Raw genomic sequence first — 24,717 nt, forward strand, 5'->3', positions numbered from 1 at the left:
CCCCGACCCCGGGCCAGAAAGGAAAACAAAGAGCCCGGCGGCCCCTGGCGGCCGCCCCGGGAAGTGCAAGTGGCGCGCTCTGGCTGGGGAGCTCTTGACTAGGCTCCCTCCATCCTGGCTCGGGTGCAGTGGGTGTGTATTTTGGAGACTCCAAACAGGGACAAGTGGACTGACAACCAGAAAGACTACTTGGAATCAGGGTTTGTTTGGGGAAATCTGGTGTGGAAGGGACTGTACGGAGAAAAGAGATTGATCTTTCCTGCTCTCAAGAGGGTCTTCATCAGAGAAAGATGAGAAATCAGACTATCAGCAACTACACAAGGCTATGACAAAGGTATGCAGAGGAGCGTCTGGCTCAGCCTGGGGCTTAAGGAAGGCTTTCCAAGTTACGTCTAAGAGGGCAGGGCATCCTAGGAGAAGCATCCTTTGCAATGACAGGAAGCAACGAAAGCCTGGGTGGTTGCGTAAAACTGCCAAGGTTTGACTGGAGCAGAGGGTGCCTGTGGGAGTGTCAGGGGAGAGAACTGGAGAGGCAGAGACAGACCATAGATGCAGGGTCTTCTGTGTCTAAGGAGTACAGCCTCTATCCTGAGGCAACCGGAACTATGGAAGGGGTTTGAACATGTGAGTGACATGAGCAGATTTTTGTTAAACAAAAGGGAGAATGGACGGGGGTGGGGAGGGGAAGGGGAACCAAGAGTTGGGAGAACAAGAGGAGTAGGGGAGACTAGGTAAGAAAAGGGTGTGAATTGAGGATGGGAGCTGGAGATGGAAAATAGGCACCAAGCAGACTACCCTCTCTTGTTAACACATTCCTTCTTCAGGATGGATACAAACAGTTCTTCAAAATTTCAGGTGTTCCCTGGGGTGACCTTTCAGGCCATTTGATTGTCTAACGGTTTTCCAGGTCAGGGCAGTAACCTCTGCAGAAGGGTATTTTCTCCATTTCATATTGATTTTGACTCTGAAAGTCATTCTATCATACCTGAACTCTAGATTGACACTTCTGATGACTGTTTACCAACTGAATTTCTTCTACTATGCAGAGCCCACCCCAAAGCACTCCCCATCTTCAGGGTCTCTTACCTCTCCAAGTTTACCTCTGCCTCCATCATGGACTTCTCTTTTGGATGATATACTGTGAAATTTCTCCAAGTTTTAACCCTGGGATCTCTGATCTCTCTCTGCTGTCTTCCTCCAAGATCTTATTCATTCATGTGACTTAATGTAATTATAAAATGATTTATTAGCACCTATTTTGTAAAACTTTTTATTTTAGTAACTACAGAAACATGTCCATCTATGTGCATTAGCTCATTTGTTCCTCACAAAAACCTCATGACAGTTGGAAAATGAGAGAAATGAGGTTCTAAGAGGTTAAGCAAGTTCTCTGGGGTCTTCATGCAAGTGGTAGAAGGGGACCAGAAGTCTTGTGCAGGGCTGAGCCATCACCTTTTAACTGAGAGGGCAGTCCCTCTGGTCTGGTTCTGACTTCCACCCTACCTTTCAGTCTTACATCACCACCCAGAAGACCCAACACCCAAAATAAAACTTGTTTCCCATGATCTAGACTCCAACTTCATCCTTCAAGCCAAGGTTAAGGTACTCTGAGAAGTACAGATTCAAACCTTAAATTTTCTGGTTCTTCCCTCTCCTTTCCTCTTCATGTTTCTATTTCTGCCCCTCTGGTCTAAAGCACCACCCTCTTGGCCTCTGTTCCCACCTCTCATCCCCTCCCTTCCATTTCATTCCACCTAGATCCCCAGGTTAAACTCTCTAAATCATGGCTGTGAGACCTTGTGCTGCTTAGGCATTTCTTCAGTGCTGTGCTTGGAGCACCAGATGGCCAGTGCCCCAGGCTGTTGATTTCCCATTTCCCCCTTATCCTCCTTCCTACCTTCTCACCTTTATCTAGGCAGTTCTCCCTACCAGGTGCCTTCCTTCCTGCCTATCTGAAATCTTGATATATATTAAGGCTCAATTCAGTCCTCATCTCTGTGAAGCCTTCCTTCGCCCCACTTATCTTTTCCTTCTCTGAACCTAAATATCTATTTTAATTTTTTTCATACTCTATTATTGTTTTATTTTTTGAACACAAACCATAGTAAGGCGAACAGTCAATTGAACCTGACCCAGAATGGACACAGATGATAGAGTTAGAAGGACATTAAAAGTTATTAAACTGTATTCCATAAGTTCAAAATTTAAGTAGACACATGGAAGATATAAAAAGACCCAAAGTGAACTTCTTGACAATATCTAAAATGACAAATACACTGGATGGGAATAACAGTAGATTAGATATTGCAAAAGCAATGATTAGTGAACTTAATGGCATAGCAATAGAAACTACCCAAAATGAAACACAGAGAGAAAAAAGAATTTTAAAAAAGTGAAAATGGCATTAGTGAGCTATGGAATAATTTTAATTGGCCAAACATACAGGTAATTGGAGAACTTGAAAACAAGGAGGAGCTGGGGACAGAAAATATATGAAGAAATAATGGCTAACAAATGTCCCAACTGTAAACCTACACATCTGTGATGGTTTATTTGTGTCAACGTGGCTAGGCTATGGTGCCCAGGTGTTTGGTCAAACATCAGTTTAGATGTTGCTGTGAAGGTATTTTTTAGATACAATAACGTTTAAATCAGCAGACTTTGAGGAAAGCAGATTACCTTCTATACTCTAGGTGGGCCTCATCCAGTCAGTCAAAGGCCTTAAGAGAAGGAATTCTGCCAAGACTACCTCTGGGCTCAAGACTGCAACATCAACTCTTGCTGAGATTTCCAGCTTGCCAACCTGCCCTACAGATTTCAGACTTGACAGCCCCTACAACCACATAAGCCAGTTCCTTAAAATAAATCCCTATCTATCTATCTATCTACACACACATCCTGTTGGTTCTGTTTCTCTGGAGAACCCTCACTAATACAAAATCCAAGCTCAAGGAACTCCAAGTGCAAGTACATCAAAATCAAACTGCTTAAAAGCAATGACAGAAAATCTTAAAAGCAGTCAGAAAAAAGATGTTATGTACTGAGGAAGAAGACAAGGATACAATGCAACATGTTATGTACATAGGAACAAAGATAAGGATACAATGCAAACAAGAAGACAATGGCGGGGCCTGCTTGATGGCATAGTGGTTAAGTTCATGTGCTCTGCTTCGGTGACCTGGAGGTTTGTGGGTTCGGATCCCAGGCGTGGACCTTCACACCGCTCATCAAGCCATGCTGTGGTGGTGTCCCACATATAAAATGGAAGAAGACTGGCACAGGGGCCGGCGCAGTGGCGTAACGGTTAAGTGCGTGCGCTCTGCTTTGGCGGCCCAGGGTTCACGGGTTCTGGTCCCAGGCGTGCACTGATGCACCACTTGTCAAGCCATGCTGTGGCGATGTCCCATATAAGGTAGAGGAAGATGGGCACAGATGTTAGCCCAGGGCCACTCTTCCTCAGCAAAAAGAGGAGGATTGGCATTGGATGTTAGCTCAGGGCTACTCTTCCTCACAAAAAAAAAAAAAAAAAAAAAAAGAAGAAGAAGACTGGCACAGATATTAGCTCAGGGACAATCTTCCTCACCAAAAAAAAAAAAAAAAAAAAAAGCCAATGGAGCAACATCTCTAAAGTATTCCAGCAAAACTACAGCTAGTAAAGTATATCCAGCAAAAACATCTTTCAAATTGAAGGTGAAATTAAAGTATTTTCAGACATAAGAAGCCGAAAGAATTAATCACACACACACACAAAAATCACCAACAGACCCATAGTAAAAGAAATGTTAAAGCAAGATTTTTGGGCAGAGGAAAGTGATACCAGATGAGAATCTGAATCTACACAAAGGAATGAAGAGCACTGGAAATGTAACTACATGGGTAAGTATAAAACATTTTTTCTAATTGTCTGTTTAAACAAAAATAATAATGTATTGTGGGTTTTATAACATATAAAAATAAAATACAATAATAAAGACTGTGGGGTGAGAAATATAAGATTGTTATACCATAATAAGTGAAGTGATATAATATCAATTGAATGTAGACTTTGATAAGTTAAAGATGTATACTATAAATCCTAAAGCAACCACAAAAATAACAAAACAAAGTCATGGCTAGTAAGCCAACAAAGACGATAAGACGGAATCAGAAAAAGATACCCAGGGCCGGCCCTGTGGCTTGGTGGTTAAGCGCGCGCTGCGATGCTGGTGGCCCGGGTTCGGAGCCCGGGTGTGCATCGAGGCACCGCTTCTCCGTTCATCCTGAGGCCGAGTCCCACATACAGCAACTAGAAGGATGTGCAGCTATGACATACAACTATCCACTGGGGCTTTGGGGGGAAAAAATAAAATAAATAAAATCTTTAAGAAAAAGATACTCAATTTTTTTTTTTTAAAGGTAGAAGAAGAGGACAAAAGGAACAAAGAATAGATGAGACAAATAGAAAACATGTATCAAGGGGCCAGCCCTGGTGGCCTAGTGGTTAAAGTTCAGTGTACTCCACTTCAGAGGCCCGGGTTTGGTTCCCGGGCGTGGACCTACTCCGCTCTGTTAGCAGCCACACTGTGCTGGCAGCCCACATACTGAAAAATAGAGTAAGACTGGCACAGATGTTAGCTCAGGGTGAATCTTTCTCAGCAAAAAAAAAAAAAGGACAAAAAGAAAAGAAAACATATATCAAGATAAGACTCGGGGCCGGCCCGGTGGTGCAAGCAGTTAAGTGTGCGCGCTCCGCTGCTGCGGCCTGGAGTTCGCCAGGTCGGATCCCGGCTGCGCACTGATGCACTGCTTGGCAAGCCATGCTGTGGCGGTGTCCCATATAAACTGGAGGACGATGGGCACAGATGTTAGCCCAGGGCCAGTCTTCCTCAGCATAAAAAAAAAGAGGAGGATTGGCAGATGTTAGCACAGGGCTGATCTCCTCACAAAAAATAAAAAAAAAAAAATTAAAAAAAATATAAAATAATAAGACTCAAACCTAAGCACATTAATCATATAAAAATAGGGGCCAGCCCAGGGGCGTAGTGGTTAAGTTTGCACACTCCACTTTGTCAGCCTGGGGTTCACAGGTTTGGATCCCTGATGTGGACCTACACATCACTTATCAAGCCGAAGGCCAAACACTTATTGGCCCAGGGCCAATCTTCCTCACAGACATATAAACAAACAAACAAAGATCTAAACACTCCAATTAAGAGGAAGAGATTGTCAAATAAATTTTAAAAAGCATGGGCCGGCCTGGTGGCATAGCAGTTAAGTTTGTACATTCTACTTGGGCAGCCTGGGGTTCGCCAGTTCGGATCCTGGGTGCAGACCTACTCACCACTCATCAAGCCATGCTGAGGCAGCATCCCACACAGAAGAAACTAGAAGCACCTACAACTAGGATATACAACTATGAACTGGGGCTTTGGGGAGAAAAACAAAAAAGAGGAAGATTGGCAACAGATGGTAGCTCAGAGCCCATCTTCTTTCTCTTCTTCAAAAAAGCAAAACCCAACCATACACTACCTACAAGAAGTGCACTTTTATTTTTTTTTTTTACTGAGGAAGATCAGCCCTGAGCTAACATCCATGCCAATCCTCCTCTTTTTCTGCTAAGGAAGACTGGCCCTGGGCTAACATCTGTGCCCATCTTCCTCCACTTTATAATTTTATTTATTTATTTATTTTTCCCCCCAAAGCCCCAGTAGATAGTTGTCATAGCTGCACATCCTTCTAGTTGCTGTATGTGGGACGCGGCCTCAGCATGGCCAGAGAAGCGGTGCGTCGGTGTGTGCCTGGGATCCGAACCCGGGCTGCCAGCATCGGAGTGCGAGCACTTAACCACTAAGCCACGGGGCCGGCCCCTTCCTCCACTTTATATGGGACGCTGCCACAGCATGGCCTGACAAGCAGTGCATCAGTGTGCACCTGGGATCTGAACCTGGGCCGCCAGCAGCGGAGCGCGCGCACTTAACCACTACACCATGGGGCCAGCCCCAAGAAGTGCACTTTAAATATAAATACACAAATGAACAGATAGAAAAAGACATACTGTGGACAATAGTAAAAGAAAGCTGGAGCAGCTATATTAATAGCAGACAAAGTAGCTTTCAGAGCAAAGAATATTACTGAGATGAAGGTAATTTCATAATGATAAAGGAGTCGATCAAAATGCACAATCCTAAACATATATGCAACTAATAACAGAGCTTCAAAATATGTGAAGCAAAAACTGATAGAACTTCTAGAAAAAACAGACAAATCCACAACTATAGCTGGAGATTTCAATACCCTACTCTCAATAATTGATAGAACATGGCAGAAAACCAGCAAGGATATAGTAAACTTGAACAACACTTTCAATCAATTTGAACTAACTGACATTTATAGAACATTTTACCTTGCGTCACACTCCACCTTGCTTTCTTCCAATAATATTAAAACACACATTCTTTTCAAGTGCACATGAAACATTTACCAAAATAGACCATATTCTGGGTCATAGAACAAATCTCAGGAAATTTAAAAGAATTCAAGTCATATGAAGTATATTCTTTGACCACAATGGAATTAAAGTAGAAACCAATGACAGAAAGACCTTTGGAAAACTCCCAAATATTTAAAAACAAACACACTTCTTAAGTAGTCCATAGGTCAAATGTGAAATCAAAAAGGAATTTGAAGAATTTGGAAGTATTTTGAACTGAATTAAAATGAAAACACAACATACGAGAGTTTGTGGGATATTGTTAAAGCAGTATTTGGAGGAAACTTATAGCACTAAATGCCTATATTAGGGGAAAAAAAGTCTCAAATCAATGACCTCAGCTTCTACTTTAGGAAACTAGGAAAAGAAGAGCAAACTAAACTTAAAGTAAAACAGAATAAAATAATAAAGATCAAAGCAGAAATCAAGGTAATAGAACACAGGAAAATAAAGTCGTCAACCCGTGTTTGCAATGTGCCAGGCACAGTACTAGGCACTGAGCTTACATATATGGTCCTACTCCTTGAGGATTGCCCAACTAGTAGGTTAGATGAATATCAACTGAAAAATAATCACATCAGAATGCTAATTATCATGATGGAATGCTCAAGGTGCTGGCTCTGCCTGGGAGAGAAGCCATTCTGGATGCTTAGGGGATGAGGAAGTGAGGACAGAGGTTAAGAGTTCAGGGTCTAGAGACACAGACCTTTAATTCCCACTCTGACCTTGGGCAAATAATCTAACCTTGATTGTCTTCTTTTTCTATAACATGGATTTAATACAAGTCCCTGCACTGCATAGGGCTATTGTAAGGATTAAAGAGTGCCTAGCACATGGCAAATCCTCACCAAATGTCAGGTACTAGCATGAAGATGTGGGTTCCATCCATCTGAGGCAAAGACACACACAAAGACAGAAATGGGTGAAAGAGGGTGGCACAGCCAGGGAAGGGCTCTTGCTCCCTAGGAAACTGTACTTCTCTCTACTTTGGTATTTTCCAGAGTCAAGTAAAGCTAGGCACATAGTAGGTTTATAATTCATTACAACTGAAACTGAGTTTTTATGCTGTAGTGGTTATTCCATTAGCGTAATACAAGAGTTCTGTGGTTTAAACTAATACTTAATATTTTTTCAGGTGTGATATGTGAGTACAGGTTCTGTAGTCAATTGCCTTGCTCAGATGCATGCTCTGCCCCTTACTGGCTGTGTAATTTGGGCAAGTTCCTCAAATCCTCCAACTTCAATTTCCTCATCTGCAAAATGGGCACAAAGAGTACCTACTTGACAGAGGTGCAAGGAATATTAGATGAAATAATGTACATAAAATCTTACCACATGGCCTTGTGCAAAGCTAATAGTGTTATCACATAGTCTTGGAGTTATGTTCAAATACCAGTTCTGTTACTTACTAGTTAGGTGATCTTGGGCAAGTTACTAATCCCTGAATCTTTCCTTTTTTCTCTCCTGGAAAGGTAGGGTGGCTTTCAATGAGATAAGCTTGGTTTAGTAGTGGATAAATGGTGGTAGACTTTACTCATTTAATAATATTGGATACTATATCCCTAGTTGTTTGCTTGAGAAGTCAAAGAATTATATTTAACAAGCTCATTGTACTCATTAAGAGACTGTAAGCAGCTTTTTACAATATCTCATTTAATTCGTACTAGAACCCCAAGAGCTAAGTACTTTTATCATCCCCATTCTATGGATGAGGAAACTGAGGCATCGAGGTTAAGAGGCTTGCCAAAGGTCACACGGACAGCAAGTGGTTGTATCAGAATTCAAACCTACGCAGTCTGACTCCAAGTTTGGCAACAAATGATAGGATTGTTGATATGCAGAAAAAGGACAGAACAGTCTGGAGAAAGTCTACAGGCAGGTAAATTGCAAGCTGAAGTTTAGCAGAAAACAATGGGACCTAGAACACCTGCTGATAGCTGTTTCAGCTACAGTTGGACACTGGGAGAGAGAAATGCATTGATTCCCTGCCCAGCATGTTCTCTACCCTGATCATTTGTATAAAAAAACCCTACAAAGTCTCTGGTTGCTAAGGAAAAAACTAAGCACTATTCAGACAGTTGACTGAGCACCCTCTCCAAAGAGAGTATGTGGTGATACCAAGATGAGAGCCGGACAGAGCTGGTCCTGGGGATACAAAGATAAACAGGATCCTGCCTTGCATCTGGCTCCCTGCCAGCAAGTCAGCAGGGGTTTAATGCATTTGTGCAGAGGCTCTACTTCCTAATTATGGATTTGGGCAATTATTTAGCCTTTCTGTTTCTGGGTTTTCCCATCTGAAATGTATTAGATTAATACCCACCCTAGTTTTAAAGTACATACACAAAACGCTTAGAACAGATAATCATTACAAGTGCTACTTGTTCAGGCAGATGACCTTAGATGTCTCTGTACTCCTGTTTAAGAATCCAACAAGCTCTTCCAGGTTCTTCTCCATAACCAAGTGCTGAATATTCACTAGCTCCCATTCTCACACCTGTCCTCTTGCCCTCAACAGTTAAAAGACTGTCCACTTGGACACTCCACGTGAGTTTGGGCCAAAATCCACCCAACCCCCAAAATACCCACTTCCCTTAAACCCGACCCTACCGGCTTCAGGGCAGGTCCACCTCCCCCTCTTGTTAGGTTCACTCACAGCCTGACTCAGGATCTAGACTCTACCTTTTAGGGGGTTCCCCGCTTGTCTCCATCCTTTGGGGCCTTGATTTCCCTCTAATGCTGGCAGCTTGTACATGGGTTTGGCAAGGGTTCCATTGTGACTCATATCTCAGGCAGGCTGACAAATTTTCAGGCTCAAGTGTACCACTTACAGATAGTAGAGGCTTAAACAGCATTAACAGCTGTGATTTTAACATTTGTACCAATCTTGTAGTTGCTAATGTCATTCTGCCTGTACTACATAGTGGGTAAATTTAAGACCAACACTAGTCTAATTAGGAACCCAGATCTATCATTCAACACCTGTGTCTAGTGGCCCAAGGTATAATCTGAGACCACACCTACATCCATTAGGAGAAAAATGCCTTAAGCGTTCCCCACCTTTGAATTTAACCAGCTGTTGACTATAATGAAAATGAGATTTACCCAGGGAGCCATATTACCTGGGCCCTAAGTAACAATGCGTTGGGAACCAAGATGCATTTTCCAACAGTAAACAAGTACCATTAAGTTAAACACAAGAGAGCGAGAGGATACACAAGACAGACAAGAGCTCAGGGCCTTTAGTTAAGAGCCAATCAGACATTAACTTTTCAGTAGCTTTTCCATCCACAGAATGCTCTTTGGCTGACAGCCATCACACTTCCACATAAAAAAGGAACACACAAATATGCATAATCATCTTTATTATAATTCATAAATACATTAGAAACTGACATGGATTTCTTAAATAATAAAAGACATCTTTCCCATGGGCTTCTGCTTTCTGTTCAGTTATATAGTTATAAAATCCACTTTTCTTGAGAAAGGTAAAAAAGGTCAAGTAATATCTTTATCATTACAAGATTTCAACTCAGGCACTCTGAATGGGTCTTAGGGTCTCCTAGGTCAAAAGACCACAGTCTTAACAGACCTGCCCATACTCAGTGTCTTCTCTAAGTCCTTATAAATTCCAATGGGAACCTGGCCAATGGAACATACTAGTACTCTACCAGTTCTTAAGGTTTGGTTCTGGGGCTACACATTAGAATTTGCCTTTTTAACCTCCTCTTCTCCTCTGATTTACTCTAAAGGGGCAGTTTTTAAAGGAGCCAAACGCTCCCAAACTTAAAAGATTTTCATATTGTCCATGCTTGTCTTCCAAAAATAGTATATTAATCACTTTACCAACTCTCTCTGCCAAATAAAGGATCTAAAAGCATTAAGCATCAACTGCCAAAAAGTTTGACGAGGTTCTTCTCTCCTGAATGAAAATGAAAAAGAAAAAGGGGATTAGACTCATATTTACCATTTTACTTAAAATCTAAACTTTAATATACTAGATGTTTCCTGCATGGTTTGTCTCCTCAGTCATTGTCCGTAGGACTCTGAGAAGCTGTAGGAATATGCAGGCGCAGACTCAAGGCCCGGCTTCATCTCCAACGTTGTGGAAAAGGACTGTACATCATGGGGCAGCGCCCTATGCTCCCCTACGCCACCTGGACAGAGCCCGGGGAGAGTGACCTCCCGGGGTATCCACGTTGGAATGCCTCTGATTAAACAGCATTATAACCCTCAAAACATTTAAGAGATTTCATTTCTCCTCATCCCATACTATACATGTAGATTTGAGGAAAGCCTGTTAAAAGTCCAAACCAGTCACTGCTATTAACTATTTCATGGTTTACCTACTGCATCCCTGTTATTCATTGTTGTAGGAGTATGCATACACATATGCACAGCTTCATCTCCAATATGGTGAAAAGAATTGTACACGATGCCGAACCCTTACCTCCCTTACACAGATTGAGGTATACACAGCGTATGGCTTTTGTGCAAGCTTTGCTAACTGACTTTGGTTATGTCACCCAAACTATCACAATTTTTTCATTTGCAAAATAGAAACCTCTATCACACGAGAATTAGAGATAAATACCTTAGCAGTTTTACTGAACTGAATAAAAAGCCATCTTCCAAGAACACTGAGTATACATCTAAGAAACTGTCAATATGCCCACAAAATTTTAGCAAAGTTTCTATCTGGATGTATTAAACAGCAGCATCTTCATGAAAGGCAACGGAGCTCAGAGTGATTAAATGTTTTATGCAAAATATTGACAGGCAAACACTGATAAGCCAAAAGCAATTTATAGATTTACTTACCCCAAATCAAGTTATTTGGAATCTCCAGCACACACTGCAAAACAAGGTAGGTAAGAGCTTAATCCAGTAGTACCATAACACTGATCAAAGCAAATTTTTTTTCACTCCGGATCTACCTAGATCCAGATACGGTGCTCTAGAGATCTGTTTCCTGCATGGTTTATCTCCTCAGTCATTGTCCACAGGACTCTGAGAAGCTGTAGGAATATGCAGGCGCAGACTCAAGGCCCGGCTTCATCTCCAACGTTGTGGAAAAGGACTGTACATCATGGGGCAGAGCCCTATGCTCCCCTACGCCACCAGGACAGAGCCCGGGGAGAGTGACCTCCCGGGATATCCACGTTGGTTACTGTAGTATTTAGCTTAGACTATTGTGCTAAATTAATTTCACCCAGCTGATAGCGACTTCCCAGAGATACCCATGTCGGGACGGATCCCAAACTCCCAAAGTGTCAACGAAACTCGAGTTCAAGACCGATCAGCAGTCACGTACCAGTAATCTGAACTAACTTTCAGTCAGGTACCCCAGACATATCTAGAAACCCCAACAAGCGATTAGCACGCTGCCAAAAAAAACAGTAAATGCAGAGCCGTTGAGACACCAATTAAAGCTCATGTATCTTTCAACTGATCATCTGGAGTCGAGAAACTGCCCAAATCATAAACCAAGTGACAGCAGAATCAAGAGCCATCCATCTCGAAATCAGAACTCTGAAACTCGCATGGGCGTCAAGAATATCTCCTGCGTGCACCTCCACTGAGGAGACCAACGCGCCTCCTGCGAGGCAGGATAATAAACGGCGTTAACAGGCAACAGTGAGAAGGGGGCTGCGCATTTCGCTGTCGGCACGCTGGATGGCAGTCCTGCAGGCCTGGGAGTTCCCGCGCTAGCGCCCGTCGGTCACGGCCCAGACCCGCGGCTCGCTCGGCCTCGGCCGCCCACATCAGGCCCAGCTCCACTGCAGAGAGAGTTAGTTAGCCTGCTAACTAACTAATTCGCCGCTGAAGCGAATCCCTCTACGTAGTACAAAGGCTGGCTAGCTGGCCCGGGGTAGTGGGTCTAGAGCTGACGAACCAGGGGGGTACAAACACTCACCAAGACCACCACAGCATAGCGACAGTCCTCTCCGAAAAGACTTGGTTGTGCCAAGACATCTCTATTTATACCTTCTGAAACGCGCGGAAGTCAAGGAATGACTATTGCGCCTGCGCCGCGCCATGCGCAGTTAGGGAATCAGAAATACGCTAAGGGTGCTGGGAATCTACTTCAGGTTAAGCCCCACCCCTACCTGGCTCAGAGGTCTCTCGCGACACTAGAGTATTCGGGTGGACCTTGCTGGGGAATGTAAATTACAGAAACTGAGTTTTGTTAAGAAGGTGGGCGGGTGTGGCTGGGCGGCGCCAGCGGTAAAGTGGTGCGTTCTGCTGCCTGCCCGGAGTTGGCTGGTTGGGATCTGTGGGAGCGTCCCATGTAAAGTGGAGGAAGATGGGCACGGATGTTAGCCCAGGGCCAGTCTTCCTCAGCAAAAAAAGAGGAGGATTGGTGGATGTTAGCACAGGGCTGATCTCCTCACAAAAAATAAAAAAAAAAAAGGGCCAGCCCCGTGGCTTAGCGGTTAAGTGTGTGGGGCCCGTTGGGATACCGGCGCACACGGATGCACCGCTTCTCTGGCCATGCTGGGGCAGCGTCCCACATACAGCAACTAGAAGGATGTGCAGCTGTGACATACGACTATCTACTGGGGCTTTGGGGGGAAAAAGGAGGAGGATTGGCAATGGATGTTAGCTCAGAGCTGGTCTTCCCCAGCAAAAAGAGAAGGATTAGCATGGATGTTAGCTCAGGGCTGATCTTCCTCACAAAAAAAAAAAAAAAAAAAGAAGGTGGGCAGATGGGCACCTACCAGATAGCAAATTTACTTCTCTACAATCAGTTCGCCCAATCTGGAGGATATGGGGTTACATAAACTTGCCAAAAAAACCCTGGAGTAATACGTATGCAGGATAGAAAAAGGCATCTAGAGAAATTCATGGTCTCAAAAGGGATTGAATCTACCTTGTCACATGTGAAATAAACGTGATAAATGCCTAAGTAGGGCCGGCTCCGTGGCTTAGCGGTTAAGTGCGCGCGCTCTGATGCTGGCGGCCCGGGTTCGGATCCCGGGCACGCCCCAAGGCACCACTTCTCCGTCCAACGCGAGGCCGAGTCCCACGTACAGCAACTAGAATGATGTGAACCTATGACATACAACTGTCTACTGGGGCTTTGGGGGGAAAAAAATGAATAAATAAAATCTTTAAAAAAAAAAAAATGCCTAAGTAAATAAGAGAAGTGCTTCTACACGAATTGGCTAAAATTAAAAACGTCCTATGCACAACAATGTGAATCTACTTAAGACTACTGAACTGTACATGTTAAAATGGTGAACTTTATGTTAAGTATATTTTAACACACACCTAATATAAAGCAGTGAGCAAGTAAAGAATCCTGAATCTACATATTACATGTGAAATGTTGCAAATGTGATAGAATTTCAAATATGATGTTAAGCGAACAAATGTTAAATTGACATACAGCCATCACAGCTGGGCTATAATGAATAGAAACATTTATGGTGTTCTTCCTATAAGATTTTGTGCTGGGTGCTTTACATAAAATTACTTACTATCACGGCAATCCTAAGACATTGGAATTATTATCCAGATTTCAAGATGTGAAACAGGCCCAGAGCAGTGGTTCTCAAAGTGTAGTTAGCAGATCCTGGGGTCCCTGAGACTCCTTTGGGGGTCCATGAGGTGAGAACTATTTAATAATAATATGTATTAGACTTAGACTTTCTTTGCCTTTTTCACTGTGTTGACTCTGCAATGATGTTGTAAAATGAAATTGTGGGTAAAACTGCTGGTGCCTTGGTACATTTCAAGGCCTCCTCCCTAAACTGTACTGGCAGTCATTGTGCTCTTTATCATCACAAATTTACAGTTTAAAAAAAGTCAGTTTCACCTAAGAATGTCCTTGATGAAGTAAAAAGCATTAATTTTATTAATTCCCAACTTTTGAGTATCCATCTTTTTAATATTCTGTGTGACAAAGTGAGAAGTACACATAAAACACTTTCGCTGCATACAAAAGTACAGTGGTTGTCTCTAGGAAAAGCGCTTATGCAATGGTTTGAGCTGAAATAGCTGCATTTTTTCATAGAATACCATTTTACTTGAAAACAGCTGACATCTTTACTAACTTTATATCTGTGTGAGACTGGATTTTCTTCATTTACTTAAACCAAAACAGCATACAGTAACTGAATGCAGAAGCAGATATGAGAATTGAACTATCTTCTTTATTAAACCAGATATTAAAGAGATTTGCAAAAAATGTAAAAAATGCCACTCTTCTAATTATTTTTGGAAAATAGCTATTCTTCATAAAAATATATTATTAATGTTAACATGTACTAATGGGTTATTATTTGAAATGTATTATAAATATTTTTAAAATTTCTGTTATAATTTTAGTACAATAAATATCAGTAGTATCACCCACAGATATAAAAGTTCTTTGGGATTCTGAAAAAATTTTTAAATTGTAAAGAGGTTACAAAGCCAAAATGTTTGAGAATCAGTAGTTTAGAGGAGGGAAGACAAATAATTCTGCTGTTTCTCTGGCAATATTACCAGTATTCAGTTACTTTTCAATCACTCATTCAACATGTACTTAGTGGATATGACTTATTTGCTAGGCATTGTGCTAGACACTGGGGATTCTGAGATGAAACACTTTTTCTTTCCTTGAGAGCGCACAATGGGGGAAATAGACATGACAGCAAATTATACTAATACTTGATGAGTGCTGTATGGCATGGATAAAGTATTCTGAGAATGCTGGAGGAGAGCAATTAACCAATCCGATAAAGGCTGAGAAGGTTTTCCTGGGGAGTTAAAGTTTGAGCTAAAACTTGAAGGACTAGCAAATGGGGGGGTGTGGATGATGACAGCATTCCAGGATGATTAACTAGCAGGCCTATAGTCTCCCAGGAAGGGTGAGAAGTCAGCTCGATGAGAAACATTAAAGGGAGAACTGCCTAGACTTATGCGTGTGTGTGTGTGTGTGTGAGGAAGATCAGCCCTGAGCTAACATCTGCCAATCCTCCTCTTTTTGCTAAGGAAGACTGGCCCTGAGCTAACATCCGTGTCCATCTTTCTCCACTTTATATGGGACGCCACTGCAGCATGGCTTGACAAGCATTTTAGAAAGGTAACTCTAGTGGCAATATTGGAGGATAGATTGGAGAAACTGGAGATTATAAAGTCCCATTAGGGGCCAGCCTGGTGGCATAGCGGTTAAGTGCATGCATTCCGCTTCAGCTGCCCAGGGTTTGCAGGTTCGGATCCCGGCGCGCACCGAGGCACTGCTTGTCAGGCCATGCTGTGGCAGCCTAGGGCCAATCTTCCTCAGCAAAAAGAGGAGGATTGGCAACAGATGTTAGCTTAGGGCTAATCTTCCTCACAAAAAAATAAATAAGTAAAAAAATAAAGTCCCATTAAATTATATTGACTTTGAACTCAGATGGTAAACAAAGTGAGAAGAGATATAGGAGTCGAGAGATATTTCTGAGGTAGAGATTGCACAGAATTTAGTGTCCCACTGGACTTGCAACGTAAGAGAGGAGCTTGCAGATAATACCAAAGTTTCAGGCTTGGGAGCCTGAACATATGGTGGTCTTTAACTCTGATAAATGAGAAAGTAGGCTGTGAGGTAGAGAGTAAGGTCCACACTGGAGGTTCATATGTTTACCTCAGGAACGTTTGGATGTATATATGTCTAAAGGGCAATTGGATTCAGCAAGAAATCTAAACTGTAGATAAAGATTTAGAAGTTGTCAGAATAAGAGTGGTGGCTGAAGTCACCTTGGGAGAACAGGGAGAGTGATGAGAACATGTGAAAACCCAACATTTAAATGGTGATCAGGGAAGAAGCCAGCAGGACAGAGAAAGCATGATCAGAGGAGAACCAGGAGACAGTGGTGTCTGAGAAGCCAAGGAAGAAGTTTTGAGGACTAGGACATGGCCCAAAGCATCAAATGCTGCAGAATAGTCAAATACATTAAGAGTTGACAACAGGCTTTGGATGTGGCGGTTAACTGAGAAGTCACTTGTAACCTCAGGAAAGCCATTTTATTTCGGATTTAGTTTAGATTTTAACAAGTTGAGTGAACATGGCTTTAGAAATGGAAAACTATGTGCAGACCAGAGGTCATAAACCCGTGTCAAGAAGCCTGTTCAGTTTACATCTCCATCACTTCTTTTTCCTCCACCTGTCATTCATTTAGCTCAACTTCTAGGACTGTACGAGAATCGAAGTTGTTTAAAAGTTAGAATAGATTATGTGAAGGGAGTGTAGGAAAAGCAGGAGATAGGGCAATAGGATGAAGAGAAAATAGGGTAAAGGGAAGATTTTTTTTTGGCAGGGTAGGAGGGAGATAAACATTAAACAAATGAATGAATGAATGAATGGTGTTTTCTCAGTACCAGATGGAGGGAAATTGTGAGTGTTTGTTCCTCTCAGAGGGCTTCTATGCTTCATGAAGGAGGCAGACATTCTTGGGGGAAGAAATTAATGGTATCCACAGAAGAGGCAGATAGAGCAAGTTGTCCAGGTTGCTGGTGGTTCCTGCTTTTCCCTTCATGCTTCCTAGGGCTGGAATTGAAACAGTGGTTTAGATTGTGTTTTGGTTTTAGGGCTTGGCTTTTCCTTGTTGTACATTCTCATCTTTTTTTTTTTTTTTGCTTAAGGAAGATTAGCCCTGAGCTAACATCTGTTGCCAATCTTCCTCTATTTTGTACATGGGTCACCGCCACAGCATAGCTGAGTGGTATAGGTCCGCACCTGGGATTCAAACCCTCGAACCCAGGCCACCAAAGCAGAGCATGCGGAACTCAACCACTACTCCACAGGGCCGGCCCACCATTCTCATTTTTAATATGTACACTTCCTATCCCCTCCACTCCCATTCAGTATCCACTGGACTTGCCCTTTCTGAGTGGTTTTCCAAACTCCTCACTCTCCAACTACAGTCCTTCCTCTCCTGGGGTACAGTTATCTAAACCCATAAGGTCTCTTAAATTCATTCATTGCTTCAGCGAACACTGGGCGATGTGCACCATCAAAACATCCTTCTGGAGACAATGCTTAACGTCAAAAGGGTAATTTGAGGCCTCTTTGGAAGGCCAGTACAAGGAAAATCCGGGGGCAGGTAGAACCCAATGACACGAGCAGTTCTGACTCATGGTTTCTTTTAATCCTTGGTAAAGGGTGGTATGGTAATCAAGGGGAGTCTCTGAAGTGACAAGCAGAAAGTGAGTCATTGGTGAAGCCACCTGGATGGAAACTGGGCGCTTGCCAGAAGGGAGTACATGAGGTATCAACTGCCCTATTGTGATGTCAGCTTGAGGCCTAATTATATGTAGTCCACACACAGTAAATCCTTGTACGGACAACTGATTGGGATGCAATTGCTTGTCCTTGAATATATGCAAAGAGTGACTACATAATTTGCTTTGACCTTGGCGAAGCAACTTCACCTCTCAGGTTCTTCACTGGTAAAATGACTATATTTCCATGTACCTCTCAGACTAGGGGTGGGATAAAGAGCATAAAGGGCCTAGTGCAGAACCTGTTGCAGAGTATGGGGATCACAGTTGCCTTCCCTCTCTGCTGGCTATTCTTTTTCCATATGTGTGTACAGACAGACACGAACATGATGGACCTTCATCTCCGGCTACAGTTAAGGTTCTTACTTTTATTTTTCGCCCCCTGTCTTGACATGAGTACAGCCATGTTTGGCCGCTCCATTGACCTACAGCCACCAGCACAAAAAAGAAATACAAAGCTGCTTTCTGTGTGGTGGGAACTGGCCCTTCTCTCACGGAGGGAGTTGCAAGTTGTAACATTTCAAGGCTCTTGGAGCGTCGTAGCACGGGATGGACTGGCCATCTGTGCCGGGCTGGGACGATAACCAAAGAGAACAATGCACGTACGCAACTACTGGGCTGGGACGTTAGCCAGGGGGCTCAGTGCACGTACGTCACTGATAACCATTTGTGCATGGGAACACTAAATGCTTGCTCTGCAAACTCTGTAATTGCTTACTCTGAAAATTACTGATGGTATAAAAACTGCTGGAAACTGAGACCGGGTGAGAGTTCCACCTAGAGAGAGTTCCACCTGTGGAAGGGACACCTTGCCCAGGACGTGTGATCCTTGCCCAGCCGCGTCGATTGACAGAGCTCTCCCGGCAGTGGGGCGTGGATGTTGTGAGTAACTGATTTGATGTGAAGTAATTGATTTGATATGAAGTAATTGATTTGATGTGTTCTCTTTTCGGTTAACCTGGTGTTTCTCTTTCTGGTTGATTTGTGTCATTTCTCTTCAGCTGATGTGGGTATTTTCCCTTTCCAGTCGGGCTGATGTTTTTCCCCTCTTAATATTTGACCTATTTGGATCTGTTTGCAGACTGTCACCTTTACTATCCTCTATATAATAAAATATACCTTCAGTCCATTTGTTTGGAGTGGAAAGTGTCTTTTACGTCTCCGATCGAATCCCCGAACCTCTCATAACACCCCCACTCATCTATTGCTTATTTAAGGTGTCTAGTAATATTTTAGGTATCATTTATTTTTTCGTGAGGAAGATCAGCCCTGAGCTAACATCCATGCCAATCCTCCTCTTTTTGCTGAGGAGGACCGGCCCTGAGCTAACATCTATTGCTAGTCCTCCTCTTTTTTTTTTTTCCCTTTTTCTCCCCAAAGCCCCAGTGGATAGTTGTATGTCGTAGTTGCACATCCTGCTAGTTGCTGTATGTGGGACGCCACCTCAGCATGGCTGGACAAGCGGTGTGTCTGTGCGCACCGGGATATGAACCCCGGCCGCCAGTAGTGGAGCGCACGCACTTAACCGTGAAGCCATGGGGCCGGCCCCATAGGTTTCATTTTTAAGCTGGCTTAAATCTTTTGGAATAAGGTCGAACATAAAAAAATAAACACTTCACACCAGGATAGTATAGTTTGGTTTTGTTAAATTCTAAAATACTTTAATAATTAATATTGATAGGAAGACTGATATACAATGCAATTATTTATTTTACAAGGAGATTCTGTACATCAGGGAAGTATCTTGAAGTACAATACATGGGGCCTTTTATTTCTTTACATTATGATTGTGAATTGTTACTTACATGGAAAGAGAACACAAAATCCTTTATATATATATATATATATATATATAAAAACACCTGAAAAGACTTGACCCCCAAAGTATCTTGTTTCAAAAGAACATGAATGAGATGAAAGATGAACTAGATTCCTTGGTGGTACATAGAAAGCAGACAAGTAGCTCAGGAAATCAAATCCTGTTTCAAGCTTGGCACATAAAGGGAAAGCAAGGCAGTGAGGGAAGGGTTTGAAAATGTCCTCTCAAGCCACTGAGAATGCTGATATAAGCCAAGTAGTCTCCAAACCAACAAGATAAAAAGGTTAGAAGAAGTCAAGTTAGCAGTTAATGTGTGGCCACCTTATATACAGACCTCTAACAACATGGTAGAAGTGTCACATATTTTCCCTCAGTCATACCAAATGTTAATGAGCTTCAAGGAGATGTGGACCCAGTACATCTCCCCAGCCATAAAGCATTTACGGTCACTGAGAAATCCAAATACCTCCCTATTCCCCATACAGAGAGAAGACACTACCTTTTAAGGTCACTTTAGCTTTTTTGTTTTGAGCTGATATTCTGATTCTTCAGTAAATCTTACATGGACATGAAAAGAGAGAAAGAGAAAAATCTACTGAAAGATTACACACAGAACAACAGGGAGTGCAGAATAAAGCAGAAAAAAAATCTATGAAACCACCACAATTTTCTGAACATCAAAGTAAAGGGAAAAAGCCACATTCATCAGTTAAACAGAAACTATTCTTTTTCTTCCACTTAGTGTGGATAGAAATTAGAGGGAAATAGTGAGGCTGTATAGTTTTCAATAAAAAAGAAAGCAACTGAATCTTCTGTTTTAGAAAATCATATTAATATATATTACAAATACAAAAAGGGGCGGGGCCGTGCCAATGCTCAGGCACTGGGGACAGCTTGGAAAAGGAGGGCTGAGTGAGGTGGAAGCTGCCAGAGAGGGTCAGCAGGAGGATCAGTGCTTGGAGTGAAGAGGGACAGGGCAAACAGCACTGAGGAGAAGAGGGGAGCAGCGGGTCATGATTTTGTCCCTCCCAACTGCTTCTCCAAAGGCCTTTTCCCATCTAGCACCCCACATCCTTAAGACCTTGCCGTGATTCTGGCTGGAAGTGTGGGTGCCGAAAGCACACACTCTGCTCCCACAACTCTGCTTTATGGGGGAGAATACAACTGTTGGTCAGAATGATTGAGTATCATTTGGTACAACAAAGTACAACCGCCTATAAAATTTAAGCCATGAGTTAGTTTTCTGCCAAGTTGGCATTAACATAAAGGCCTTTTTTGGTTTTGTTTTTATGTATATAAAACATATATGCTTTCTCATTTTCCCAACTTGGAATCTGGTTGCAGCTCAGATTGTTTAATAGACAGGAAAAACATAAGTTTCCACCATTTCTTCAAGATTTTTTTTTTTTTAAATAAAAATCAGGATGACTTGTGCCAAAAAGGAAGAACATGTCAGATCCTGAGCTTCTCTCAGGCTGGGCTGCCTGAAGAGGACTATATTGCTGTATTATAAGAGGTATAGTGCAACGCTTTCAACTGACATGCCAGTGTGGTATGAAGGCTTCCCTGGAGTGGGGGCCACTTTGCCAGAAGGTTTTCCCCACCACCAATTGGATTTGATGGCTGGAATTTAGCGCCTACACAAGTGGGTCTCACAACCGGATCAGGGCAGGTAAGGTGAATGGTGCAAACTGTGCCACAGCACAGGCAGTCATCTTGGGGTGAGGGTGTGGTGTAGCCAATAAAACTTGGAACCTGCAAGTGGCCCAGAACGTTGGCGGCTGGTGACGGAAGACCCCCTCAAGTATGCTGCAATATTAAAAAGTACAAAAGCACTGACAAAGTGTTTAGCTTTGCCCAAGGCAACACATGAGAATCTATTCCAGTGAAATGCTACATTCATAGAAGTGCTGTTCACCCCAGAACTAAATCCCAGAGGACTCAATTCTGGCTGTGCTGGGAAGTGCTGAAGTTCCCTCCATGTCACTCTGGAGACTGAAGCAGCAAAGCAGCCCTGTTTTGGGGGGTTGTTTAGTTCCTCTCTCAAACTTTAGCGTCATGGACGATGGTAGCTAAAACAAATGATCAAAAAGAACCAAGTTACTAGATATCGTAGATGGCTTTGCTATTATTATATTAATAGTAATTAAATGTTATGCTCTAATTAAAAAAAAAATAGCCTCTCCTCCACTCTAGTTCTACCTGAGCACCTGATACTCCTGACTGTCTTCCTTCCTTCTTGAAACTCTCTTCTCTTGCTTCTTTTTTTTTTTCTAAAGATTTTTTATTTATTTTATTTTTTTCCCCCCAAAGCCCCAGTAGATAGTTGTATGTCATAGCTGCACATCCTTCTAGTTGCTGTATGTGGGACTCGGCCTCAGGATGGACGGAGAAGTGGTGCCTCGATGCACGCCCGGGATCAGAACCCGGGCCTCCAGCATCGCAGCGCGCGCACTTAACCACCAAGCCACAGGGCCGGCCTCTTCTCTTGCTTCTGTAACACAATCTGTTCCCTAGTTTTCCTTCTTCTTTAATTGCTTTTTCCTCAATATGCTTTCCTTATTCATTTTCCTCTGTCCACCCTTTAAATACAAAACAATTTTCCTCTTAAGAACCACTATCTTTTCTCATAAATTTGTATCTTTAGACCTTGCTTTCTCCCTGGACTCTAGGCTGAATATCCAACTGTCTTCTAGGCACCTCCACCTCAGAGTGTCACAGGCTCGTCAAACTCAATATATTTAATTTATTTTCCAGTTTGTTTATTGTCTGCATGCCTCTTTTACAATAAAAGCTCATTGAGGACAGAGATTTAATCTTGTTCCCTGTTATATCCCAAATACCTAGCACTGTATCTATCATGTAGCACGTGCTCAATAAATATTTACTGAATAAATGTCCTAAACTGTTCACCTGAACTCCTTACGGACTTCACAGACCTCAAAAATCACAAGTTAGGAATCTAAGAGTCATTTTGACTACTTCCTTTAAGTTATCCCTGGAATCAACAGATTGCCAAATATTGTTGATTCCATGCTTGAAATGTCTTTCAAATCTCTTTTGCATTCTCACTATCACTTCCCTGGTTTGAGCTACGAGTACGTTCACTATGACTATTTTAGTGATTTCCTGACTGGTTTCCTTGCTGCTAGTCTCTTCATCCTTCCATATCGCCTTCCACAGCTCCACCAGAGCTTGTTCTGAAATACAGAGAACTCCAATGGTTCCAACATCCTGGCATGATGTCAAAGCTCTTCAAAGTGTGACTGTAACCCATCTCGCAGGTCTCATCTTCACCACACCACCTCATATGTCCTCTGCTCCAACTACATTTTCTGTTACCCAGAACAACATGCACTTTCGTACCTCCCATCGCCTTGCTAAAGCTGGTCTTTCTGCTCAAATGTTCTTTCCTTCCTTCCAGTCCAAATAAATTCTTTTACATACTTTAAGATCCAGCCTAAATGTCACCTTCTTTCTATGACCCTTTTTTTTTTTTCGGTGAGGAAGACTGGCTCTGAGCTAACATCTGTGCCACTCTTCCTCTATCTTGTATGTGGGATGCCGCCACAGCATGGCTTGATGAGTAGTGTGTAGGTCCGTGCCCAGGATCCGAACCCGCAAACCCCAGGCCACTGAACTGGAGCGCACAAACTTAACGACTATGTTACCAGGCCGACCCCTATGACTCTTTCCTTTATTGTTGCTCCCTATACTACTTTATTACTATTACTAATAACAATAAAAAAAAAGCTGACATTGACATAGCTAGGAAATGGAGTTGGGATATGAAAGCTGGCAGATTCAGGACTCAGAATGACTGAGGCATTCATCATATTGATTGTACTATAGTTTAGTAGCACACAGCTCTTTTTCCAGATTAGACCACAATCTCCTTGCTGGCTAGTATGGTTTATCATTTGAGTTCATATTACAGTATCCTGAATAGTTATTGCTGTTCAAAGAATTTGCCTTTTCTACTTCTTTCTTTTTTAATTTTAATTTTATTTATTTTTATTGTTTTCCCCCACAGCCCCAGTAGATAGTTGTATGTCATAGCTGCACATCCTTCTAGTTGCTGTAAGTGGGACGCGGCCTCAGCATGGCCAGAGAAGCGGTGCATTGGTGCGTGCCCGGTATCCGAACCCAGGCCGCCAGCAGCAGAGCGCGGGCACTTAACCGCTAAGCCACGGGGCCGGCCCTCTACTTCTTTCTAATTCTGACTTTTCTACTTCTTTCAGAACAAGAAAATTCTGTAATTAAAATAACCATTTTCCTGTATTGTGGAAAAACGTTAAACGATATTTTATTTTCCAACTTTGCTTGGTCCTTCTTTTTATAGAAAACTGTGATTGTCATTATATCTTCTTTCATTTAGCCTCTTTTTATAAATGTTCTGAGAGTCACCTAGATACTTCCATTGATTCCATTTGTGGCTAGCTGATTCTTTAGGCATTGGGCGGGTCCTTAATCACAACAGGAATTCCAAATCAAAATACTTCTTGGCTTGTTTCATGAAGACAGCTAATTAAAATGAAGTTTATACACTAAATTGGTAAGATCAACTGTGCTAGCAATAACTGAAACCAGAGAGGGCAAGATCTTGTCTAACTCAGCAACAACTTCCTCATACATAACCTGGGACAGTGAGGTGCAGGGAGGAGAGCACTCAGGGGCCTCTTAGTCATTCATTCCTTTCTCCAAATCCTGGTTCTGCAACTTAGCAGGAAGTCAAGCAAGATTCTTAACCCTTCTGAGCCTGTTTCTTCACCAATAAAATGGGGATATTAACACACCTTGCAGGTTTATCGTGAGGATTAAATAAGATAATATACGTAAAACGCCACACTCAGTATAGGCATTTACAACTGCCTCTTAGTTCTCATCCCTTTCTCTTAATGTAGTCTTCTTGCAATCACCACTCACTGAGTGTCTTTCTTTTAACGATGTCATTAGAGTCTTTCCTATCTGAACAACTCTGGTATGTTTGTTTTTTGGTGCAACTCTACTTAGCTCACAGTATTTGAGTCTTTTGGGTCTTACCGTGTAAAATGTTTGCTCTCTTCATGAACCTCCATCTCTGAACTTTTAAATTCATTTAATTCTTTTCTTATGGCAGCCTGTGGAGTAGAAACCAAAATGTTTCAGCATCTTGTGTTTGCTATACTATAGCAGTGAGATC

At 42.4% G+C, this 24,717-nt stretch overlaps 1 protein-coding gene, 1 long non-coding RNA gene and 2 other non-coding genes across 11 annotated transcripts in view; all 4 read right to left on the reverse strand.

Moving 5' to 3' along the window:
* Positions 1 to 9,814: 9,814 nt before the first annotated feature.
* On the reverse strand, positions 9,815 to 12,377 carry LOC147914113 (uncharacterized). The gene is made up of 2 exons (XR_015555801.1): positions 11,288 to 12,377; positions 9,815 to 10,388 (listed from the first exon to the last, which is right to left on the reverse strand). It is a non-coding gene; the product is annotated as an uncharacterized LOC147914113 (long non-coding RNA).
* On the reverse strand, positions 10,466 to 10,669 carry LOC147914114 (small nucleolar RNA SNORA73 family). Its single transcript, XR_015555900.1, has one exon. It is a non-coding gene; the product is annotated as a small nucleolar RNA SNORA73 family (small nucleolar RNA).
* LOC147914115 (small nucleolar RNA SNORA73 family) lies at positions 11,430 to 11,633 on the reverse strand. Its single transcript, XR_015555899.1, has one exon. It is a non-coding gene; the product is annotated as a small nucleolar RNA SNORA73 family (small nucleolar RNA).
* Positions 12,378 to 19,408: 7,031 nt separating the features above from the next.
* The window catches only part of PHACTR4 (phosphatase and actin regulator 4), a 107,708-nt gene continuing 102,399 nt past the window's right edge, over positions 19,409 to 24,717 (reverse strand). For all 8 annotated transcript variants that reach the window (XM_014784054.2, XM_087446446.1, XM_087446443.1 and 5 more), the window contains 2 exons: positions 24,579 to 24,655; positions 19,409 to 21,607 (listed from right to left, as the gene is read on the reverse strand). In XM_014784054.2, coding sequence (XP_014639540.1) covers positions 21,592 to 21,607; positions 24,579 to 24,655 — 93 coding nt within the window. In that variant the 3' untranslated portion in view covers positions 19,409 to 21,591. The remainder of the gene's footprint in view (positions 21,608 to 24,578; positions 24,656 to 24,717) is intronic.

This window comes from Ceratotherium simum, chromosome 22 (assembly GCF_057802395.1).
Source record: "Ceratotherium simum simum isolate JZ-2026a chromosome 22, ASM5780239v1, whole genome shotgun sequence".
In the NCBI taxonomy this organism is placed as follows: domain Eukaryota; kingdom Metazoa; phylum Chordata; class Mammalia; order Perissodactyla; family Rhinocerotidae; genus Ceratotherium; species Ceratotherium simum.